The sequence below is a fragment of the Neophocaena asiaeorientalis genome, unplaced genomic scaffold (genome assembly GCF_003031525.2).
Source record: "Neophocaena asiaeorientalis asiaeorientalis breed wild unplaced genomic scaffold, Neophocaena_asiaeorientalis_V1.1 scaffold91, whole genome shotgun sequence".
NCBI lineage: Eukaryota > Metazoa > Chordata > Mammalia > Artiodactyla > Phocoenidae > Neophocaena > Neophocaena asiaeorientalis.
The window spans coordinates 396,976-406,425 of record NW_020173198.1 but is presented as its reverse complement, the minus strand read 5'-3'; the positions used below and the strand labels follow the sequence as shown (position 1 = coordinate 406,425).

The 9,450-nt window shown below is 38.0% G+C and overlaps 1 protein-coding gene across 1 annotated transcript; it reads left to right on the top strand.

The window, feature by feature from the left end:
• The first annotated feature begins 2,633 nt into the window (after positions 1-2,633).
• Positions 2,634-7,540, top strand: VKORC1L1 (vitamin K epoxide reductase complex subunit 1L1). The gene is made up of 3 exons (XM_024744324.1): positions 2,634-2,668; positions 2,960-3,069; positions 6,862-7,540. Exons 1-3 carry the CDS (start codon positions 2,634-2,636, stop codon positions 7,086-7,088), a joined length of 372 nt encoding a protein of 123 aa, XP_024600092.1. The 3' UTR covers positions 7,089-7,540.
• The last annotated feature ends 1,910 nt before the right edge of the window (positions 7,541-9,450 follow it).

Here is a 9,450-nt window from a genome sequence, read left to right as displayed (position 1 = left end):
ACTTTGCTAGTGATTTCACTTGCTAACAGTTATTCCATCAGCCTTATCAAAGTTTATTAAGCGTTATTCAACTTTATTAATTGTATTTATCAAGGAATTAGGCTATTATTCTGTTTGGTTGAAAATGCTGGAATGGTAACTGCATTTTATAACTTAATGCAACATGAGAGAAAGAGCACAGCACTGCGATCCAAGAGACCAGAGATCTAATTTTGGTTCCGAGACTGGATTCCTACAAGCCTAGGCAGCCACGTGCGTCTTGCTTATGGGTGGAGAGGAGTGTGGATTGCTGCAAAGCGACCAACAATTTAGTTTGGGAGATGGAAGCACTCTGTAGAATGTTGAGGTGTTTTTTTGTTTTTTTTTTTTTATGAAAGGTACTTACATTCTCACTTCACACTCCTGGAATTACTTCACATTCCAGAATTACTGTACCAGGACTAGTATACCAGGATTACAATTTGTATACCAGGGTTACTCAGGTGTATGTATTTGTCAGAATTATACAGTTAAGATTTGTGCATTAAATGTGTGTACATTTTACCTTAAAAAATCTAAAAATAATCATCAGGTGGTTGGGGGTAGAGGTGGAGATAAAACAAGAAAGGCACAATTTTCGAAACTGGGTGATAGGGACCTAAGGTTATTACGCTGTTCTTTTCACTTTATGTATATACATTTGAAGCTTTCCACATCAAAATGTTTGTATTTTTTTTAAAGCAACATTTTGGTCTACCATATTAGAAGGTCAAAAGATAGCATTTAACACTGATAAATCAAGAAATAGCAGTGTAAGCATATTACTTAGAAACGTGGAAGTAAATAGAAGGGAAAAACAGTTAAAAGGTATCAAAGTGGTTGCCTATGGGGATCAGAGCTGAGTGTGGAGAGGCCTGGAGTAGGAAATATCTCTATTTTGTTTTATAAGGCTTTTAGTGTTACTCGATTTTTAAACCTTATGCATGTATTACTTTGATAAAATGATGCATTCATTCTATGGATTACTGCTTTGCTTTCAAGGAAAATATCCACATGATCATATGTGAATAATTAGGCATAGACCAATGCTTAGAATATAAAAATTCTGTTTATGTATGATAATTCTGGCACTATGCCCAGTTATTTCCATTGCCAAAGTTGGTGATTTACATTTGAATTCCTACTTCAGATGAGTAGGGCTTCAAAGTGTGATTGCATAGTTTGTCCCTGCCCTCCTGCAGTTTGGTCTTTACACAATAGTCAAGAGTGATCATAAATAAGCTTATATTACTCTCCTGTTTAAAAGCCACTGACTGCCTTCCCATTGCAGTTAGGATAGAATTCAAACTCTTCATCATGGCCTACAAACAAGGCTATAAATTATATAAATGATGGAACAGTGCCTCATTCTCTTGCCACTCTCCCTCATCAGTGTCAGCCTTGACGGTCTTCTTTTACACACTCATAGCTCTTTCCAGGCCTTTGTACTTGGCATTCCTCATGAGATTAGCTGCTTCAGGATTTCATTCAGGATTTCATTCCTGCAAAAGGCCTTCCCTGACCATCTAGCTGGAGTAGCTCCTTCCACCCCTTCTCCGTCTAGAGCAGTGGGTGCGGAGTGTGGTCCTCAGACCAGAAGCATGAGCATCACATGGGAGCGTTTTGTTTTGTTTGGTTTGGTTTGGAAATGCAGTCCTACACCCCACCACAGACCAGCTGCCGTAAAATCTGCATTTTAACAAAACTCCAAGGTGATTGCATGCAGTTTAAAATTTTCAAAAGCTCTGATGTAGAATAACCCACCTTCTCAACTTTCCTGTGTATGTTAATAGTGCATCCATTTCTGAAGATAAGTTAGTCATTTACTTGTCTATTACTTTTCCCTAAATGGAATATGAGCCCCACAAGGGCACCACTTTGACTTGTTCACTCGGAACAAGTCAGCACCTGACCCACTGTCTGCACCTGGAACACAATGAGTATTTGATGTGTAAAAGAATAAACAAATATGATCGAGATTATTTTGTGTTCCTTGACGCATATAATTGTATAATAACAATCTTCATGGTTCTCACTTGCTTGTATCTCCCAACATCATCATTATGAAGAGATTTCACTCTCTTTCTTAGACACTAAAGTCGTGTGACTAGTAAGGATTCACTTATTTATCCTTATTTTCAGGTAGTTTGTCTTCAGAACCCAAGTTTAGATTTTATTGAGTAATTTGCTACAGACTGAAAACATTTTCTTTTTGGTATTTTAAAAAGCACTTTCATTCAGAGTTAAAGTTATTATCAAAGGTTTTTATCCAAAGTAAATGTTAGTTTGATATTTGTATCAAATTTTATTAAATCAGAATTTAATTTTTAATAAGAAAATAAGATTCTGAAAATGTAAAGTCAAATGCAACATTTTCAGTTAAACTGCAAATAAAAACTGATGGGGCAAATAATGTATCGACTTTTTACTCTTGAGATAAGATTCTAGGGAAAGACTAAGTTTCTGATATTCTATTGTACATTTAAAGGTATGTTCCCAGGATATGTTTCCTCATGCATGTCCCGGTCAGGAGGCAACATTATGGTCTATGTTAGGGGAGCTTACATCAGTGACTTTTAACTGGTGGTGATTTTGCCCCCAGGGGACATTTGGCAATGGCTGACGACATTTTGGGAGGCACAGCTGGCAGGTGGGTGGAGGCCACGGATACTGCTGAACATCTTGTAACGCACTGAATAGCCCCCCACCACAAAGAAGCGTTTAGTTCAGCATGTCAGTGGTGCTGCTGCTAAGAGACCCTGGCTTAAATCGAAAGAGCCCTTCCTCTGCAAATACTAATGCTGTCAGGAAAAGAGACTATATAGAAAGGGGCAATTTAGAGATTCAGATGGGTATGTGGGCATGATATGCTCAGATAATTCTACATTTTTTAAAATAGGAAAACTCAAGTATAGGGTTACTGGTTTTCTTTATTTTACAGATGGGGTCGAGGATTTGGTCTTTTGGGTTCCATTTTTGGAAAGGATGGTGTATTAAACCAGCCAAACAGTGTCTTTGGACTTATATTTTATATACTACAGTTATTACTTGGTAAGTATTTTACAGCAAAATACAAAAATAAGTTTGTTATATTTCATTTAGTACTTTGTGTCTTTGCCCTGATGTGTGTCTTTATATTAAATAAAAGCATATGTTAGTGATAGAACAACTGGTTTGTAACACATTTTGGTGTCGTGAAAACTTGGTGCACTAAGATTTTGACGAAGCTCATGCTGAACTTGGTATCTGTTGGTGTTTAATCAGGGACAGCAGCATCCCATAATGCCTAGAAAAACAAGTCGCATTCAGGGAAATTATTACTCCAAACAGTCTGCCCTGGAAACCTCTTCCCTTGTTATTTTGTATACTCTGTAGCTATTTTAAAATATTATGCATTGAGAAAACATTAATGGCATATGATATTCAGTCATAATTCCATCACCTTTACATAGCCACTACTGCCATTGTAGTCTACTCTTTTCACTTAATTTATGCGAACTCTCTTATACTGTCTATCCTCTTAAGTGTTTTATTTTTGTGAACACCAAGGCTTCAGATTTTTTAATGTCCTAAATAACACTGCACTGATCAACTTTGTTTAAAGTCCCCTTCTCATACCCCCTTCCCTCTTTGAATTATTTCTGCAAAATAAATATCTAACTGTAGGATGAAAGAATCAACAAACAAAGATTTTTTTTTGGTATGGATTTTAATAGGTATAACCAAACTGCTTTTCCCTCAGTTGTCAGGTTTCCCCAAAGCTTCATCTATCCTCATTTTTTAAAGTTTTTTCTGTAAAATTTCTAATTCAGCAGTTACATATTAGTAGCCATTATTTTAATTTTACTGTACTTTAATTTACTTTTCTTGCCAATTTAGTTATTGGGATCCTGATAATGGTACACTTCATATCTGTTACAGACATTTTACCCATTCTTTAGCCTTTTTAATGTTAGTTTCGTGAGTTTTGATTGTACAAGAGTTTTCATACTTTTAGAGTTAAATCTATCCTTTTTTGTCCTTGCATTTCAATTGTTAATATTTTATCCTGTTATCTGCCAGGTCTTCTGTCTAGCTGCAGTAGATTTATTACAAGGCAAATTGTGTATCAATTTTTCTCAATACTCCCGTCATGTTTGCCCAGTTCCATATCTGTATATCCTGCAGACATATGAAAATACGCACAAGAATATTCACAGCAGTACAGTTTAAAATAGCAAAAAATTGGAAGTAGCTTAGCAAAATGTAATGGTTGAATAAATTAGGTTACAAGCATACTAGAAAATACTATGTAGCCATTGAAGGGAAAAGTAGGTGTACAAACCCTGGAAGATATAGACATAGTTTAGTGAAAAAAGCAAGTTGTGGTATAATAGATGTAGGATAAATATATGTTTATATATATGCATGTAAATGCACAGAAAATGGTGTGGTTGGGGGCTGGGGTTGAGACTTCCACTTTTTTTTTTTTTTGAGAGTTCCACTTTTATTCCATTTAATTGTTTTGTTTGGATTTCTGAAGAATATAAAGTATAAGCCCATATTAAAATAACCTAAGAAAAGCTTAGACTGTGTTAATTCTTGGAGATAGGGGTTGAACAAATTTGTTTACAATATTTAATTTGTTAATTTCATTATATACACATTTTAAATCATGTGTATCATATGCATCTTTATAAATTTATTTTTAAATTTATTTTTATTTATTTGTTTTTGGCTGCGTTGGGTCTTCATTGCTGCGCGCGGGCTTTCTCTAGTTGTGGCGAGCGGGGGCCAGTCTTTGTTGCGGTGCGTAGACTTCTCATTACGGTGGCTTCTCTTGTTGGGGAGCACAGGCTCTAGGCACGCGGGCTTCAGTAGTTGTGGCTTGCGGGCTTTAGAGCGCAGGCTCAGTAGTTGTGGCACACAGGCTTAGTTGCTCCGCGGCATGTGGGGTATTCCCGGACCAGGGCTCGAACCCGTGTCCCCTGCAGTGGCAGGTGGATTCTTAACCACTGTGCCACCAGGGAAGTCCCCATATGTATCTTTTCTATTCACATTTTATGCATTCACATGCATTTTTAGTGTCAGTGTCTTTACCACTGTGGCACATTTCAACTCCTCAAACATTGTTTTCCAGAGCACATCATCTTCACTTCCTTCTAAGTTGTTCAAGATACAGCCTTTTTTGGTTTTGTTTTGTTTTTGGCCGCGCCTCTCAGCTTGCGGGATCTTAGTTCCCCGACCAGGGATCGAACCCAGGTCACCACAGTGAAAGTGTCGAGTCCTAACCACTGGAATGCCAGGGAATCAGCTCTTTTATTCTGCACAACAGCCTTCGGAGGCAGTCATGATTATCATCACAGTTTTACAGTTAAGGAAAAGAGTTGCAGAGAGAGAGTAAATAACTCGCCCATATCACTTTCTTAGATAAAATTAAGGTGACAGCACTAATTTTTTTTTTTTTTTTTTTTCAGTTTTTGGCCATACGACACGGCATGTGGGACCTTAGTTAGTTCCCCAACCGGCGGTCGAACCCACACCCCCTGCAGTGGAAGTGCGGAGTCTTAACCACTGGACCGCCAGGGAAGTCCCTGACAGCATTAATTTCTGAGGTTTTAGATGTTAGCACAGATGAGGTCAGCAAACTATGTTTTTTAGTAGAGGGCCAGATAGGAAATAATTTAGGCTCTTCTGACTGTTGCCACTGCCCAACTCTGCCACTCTAGTGCAAAAGCAGCCATGGACGTTACATACATGAATAAGCGTGGCTGGGTTACGATAGATCTTCATTTACAAAAGCAGGTGGCATTAAGTAATGCAACAGCATCTTAGTCTTAAAGAGCCTTGTTAAAGCATCATATTCTCTAGTACTGACTGGTGTTGGGGCAAGTCGGCCCCCATGGCCAAGCTGCAGTCCACAGGCAACTTCTCATTCTACTTGCAGCGGGAATTTCAGCTTCTTAATTAACCTCTTCAAACCACTACCACCTATTCTTATTTTTTCCTGTTTCTGTGATCCTTATCCATTACTTGCTGGGTAGGAGGGTATAGGTAGTTTAATATGCTCTGCTGTCTCCTCTGTCCTTGAAAATAAATGCACATGTTTTCAATACTGTTGGCTACAGGAAATTACAAAACAATACATGTGAAGATGTCAGGTAGCATCAAGAATTCAGGCAAGCCTTTGTCTTGAGAACCAAGCTTAGCACACATAACTTGATCTGGTTTGACCCGCATGTGGCCAACTGGCCAAATGCGGTTTCTTTTATGCCTCAGGGAGAGCCCTTTCTGAAATGTTTATCATGATTTTTTTTTTCTTCAGCAGCGTGTTGGCGTAATCATCTCTCATTATGGTTTTTTTTTTTTTTTTGTCTAAACATGGGAAGGCAAATTTTACTTTCCACAGGTGGGGATTCTACCTATAGTGAAAAGGCCAGGGGGAGGGTCTCATCAAATGTGTCCTGCTTGGACGAGAAGCTTGTGGTCCTCGTGTTGTTTTATTCATTAGAGGAGGCAGGGCTGTCAGTTTACAAATCTGCTCATTGCATAATGTGATTGAGAGACTGCGTATTTTCTTTGTGTGCCTTAACTGAGGCTGGTTTATGAAATAAGTTAATATTTCATCTAGAATATTGACAAGTCAAAAATATTGCAGCTATAAAACTGGTATCCTATGTGCAGAGTCAACCTGCATAATCTTAACAAAATAGACCTGTAGTTTTTGTCCTCCAATTTCAGAATGTTTTGTTGTAAGATCAGTATTCCAACACTGCAGCAAATCACAAAATGTTACCTTTTAACTCAGAAACTTTCTCTCCAGTGTCAAGGTCTGATTGAGCCAAGTGTCTCTTTCTCTTGCAGGCCTGACAGCAAGTGCAGTTGCGGCTTTAATCCTCATGACATCCTCCATCATGTCTGTAGTGGGGTCTTTGTACCTGGCCTACATCCTGTACTTTGTGCTGAAGGAGTTTTGCATAATCTGCGTCATCACATATGTGCTGAACTTCATTCTTCTTATCATCAACTACAAACGACTAGTTTACTTGAATGAGGCCTGGAAACGGCAACTGCAGCCCAAGCAGGACTAACCACCTGACGAACTCTTAACTGACAGTCTGAAGTCCCTTTTTCCATTAAGTTTATTTTGCAGCAGTTTGGTTGTTGTTGTTTTTTTTTTTTTTTTAATTCTTCACAACAGACACTTTCCCTAAGAATCTTAAACTGATTTTTTTAAAATCCTGTAAATTAGAAGGAGCTCTAGCTATTTTCTGTGTCAATCTTCATTTTAAATATGGATACAAAAAAAAAAGAAAAAAAGAGGATACGCCGAGCCAATCAAAGACAAGCTTTAACTTTACTTTGGAGATGTTTCTGAAATAATAAATGTAGCCCTAGCCTCCTTCCCTCAATTGTAAAGTGAGCAACCATTGCTAGTAATTCTCTAATGTGTATAAATTACATTTCAGCTATAACAAATGTGATCATGACATGAAAATATTTTAGAATAGATACTGTATTAAATATTGCCATGTTTACAATATGTAATGTTTTTAGCTGATGGATTTAAACATGTAGATTCAACTAGAATCCATTCATGTGATATTTGTAAATAAAGGTAGAAATATTGGATCCATCCCTGCAGAACTTACTGTACAGTTTAGTTGAAGTGTAGCAATGAAGAAATGTCAGCTTAACGTTGACTGAAGAAATAGTGAAAATAGTAAGTCCATACAGAGCATCTTGTGAAAAGCACTGAGAGCTGTGGGTCTAGCATTGACAGCAAAAATGATAGGGTGATTGGTTCCCTTTCATCTCCTTTCTCTGAAAGGAGGAAACTAAATTTGGACATTCAAGTCAAGCTTGTACCTAGTCATAAAACTGGATCAGTTATAACCTTACAGAATGAGTCATGTGACCAGACTTTCAAGTCCAAGGCCTTCAGGATACTAAAGATGGGAAAATGGGTAGATTTCTTTGGAGAAAAGCTGGAAATATTAATATGGCATTTTTAGGTAAAATCTCTTACAACAGTTGAATTTTCCTGCAGAGAATTTTCCTTAACATTGGTGCCAGTCAACCCAACAGTATTGACTTTGAAATCATCAGTAGAAGCCCAGTCGCTCCAGAGCTGGATTGCTCTTGGGTAGCTCTGTAGTGTTTTCCCTGCTTCCTTCTACACTGATTAACCAGACGTCTAGTTTAATTGTTTTAGAGTCAGATACTGGATTTGTACACTTTAGGGCTGACATGCTGCTCAGTTTGCTTAACTGGGAGAGGAGTACTAAAGGTAGAAATATCTCAAGGTGAAAATACAGTACTCTTTCTAATAACTACCCAAATGCAGAGTTTGCGAAAGTGATCTGAATAAGCCCAAAGGAAATAGCGACAGTATGTTTCTACGGTTGACATCTTATATCAGATTGTTAAAAGTGCCTTCTGTCTTAAATCTCAAACCAAATATTTTGTGTGTTGAACTTGGGCAGAAGTGTCCTTCCTTCCTTTCTTAGCATGAAGTAGAAAACTTGCATTCTATAGAAAGGTTCCATATGATCATTTTATTCCTTAGATTGAGAAGTAGTAGCCATGTTTTTGCCTCCAGTTCCATTCATCATTATGTTAAAAAGAGACCGGGTAACTTTTGAGTGCTTTATTTGCCTTCTTTTGAAGGGAGGGGACAGGCTCTGCTCTGTAAACTGTAACGTGCAGAGACAGCAACTGTTCAGCAGTTTCCAACTAACTCATAATTGATGCAGTGTATTCTTCTGGCCCAAGGCAGGTATAAAATCCGAGTTGTAATGTACTTTCAACCAGGTTAAACCAGTTTTGTAAAAGAGAGCTTAATTCAGATTTCATCAAGGCTTATGTTCTCCCAAGAATGTGAATATTTCAATGCCTGTTTTATTATCTATGTATTGTTCTTGTTTCTATAGTTAAAGAACTCTAGAAAGCATTGATTAGATGTCTGATATTTATGGAGAAACAAGTCCTAATGCTGGAAAACCGTGCAACGAGGTCGTCTTGTAGCAGTGCTTCCCGTCTACCCAGCAGTTTACTGCTTCTCTTTTCTCCGCTAGAGTGGAACTGGCTTCACGGTGAAGACTTCGTGGTATATATAACTCTGGTCGTGCTAAACAAGTTCCTCGTGTACCAGTTTAAAATTGTTTTTCACCATATTTTGTATCAATCAGTTAGAGTTAAAGCTTGTCTTGATGTTGCGTTCTTGCGAACATCTTCAACTCTTACATGAGAGAACGTCAGTGTTCAGCCAGACCCTTCGAGTTTTTCCTTTGCTTTTCTAAGCCTTGGGTAAACCACTGTTTCAGCTGTAGAAAAATTGTTGCCACATTCCTATGACCCCAGAATTAATATCCTCCTTTTCACTGGGTGATGACCACGTGCTGCCTGAAATACCAGCGCGGTGACGCCTGTTTCGCTGTAAGCAAAGGACCA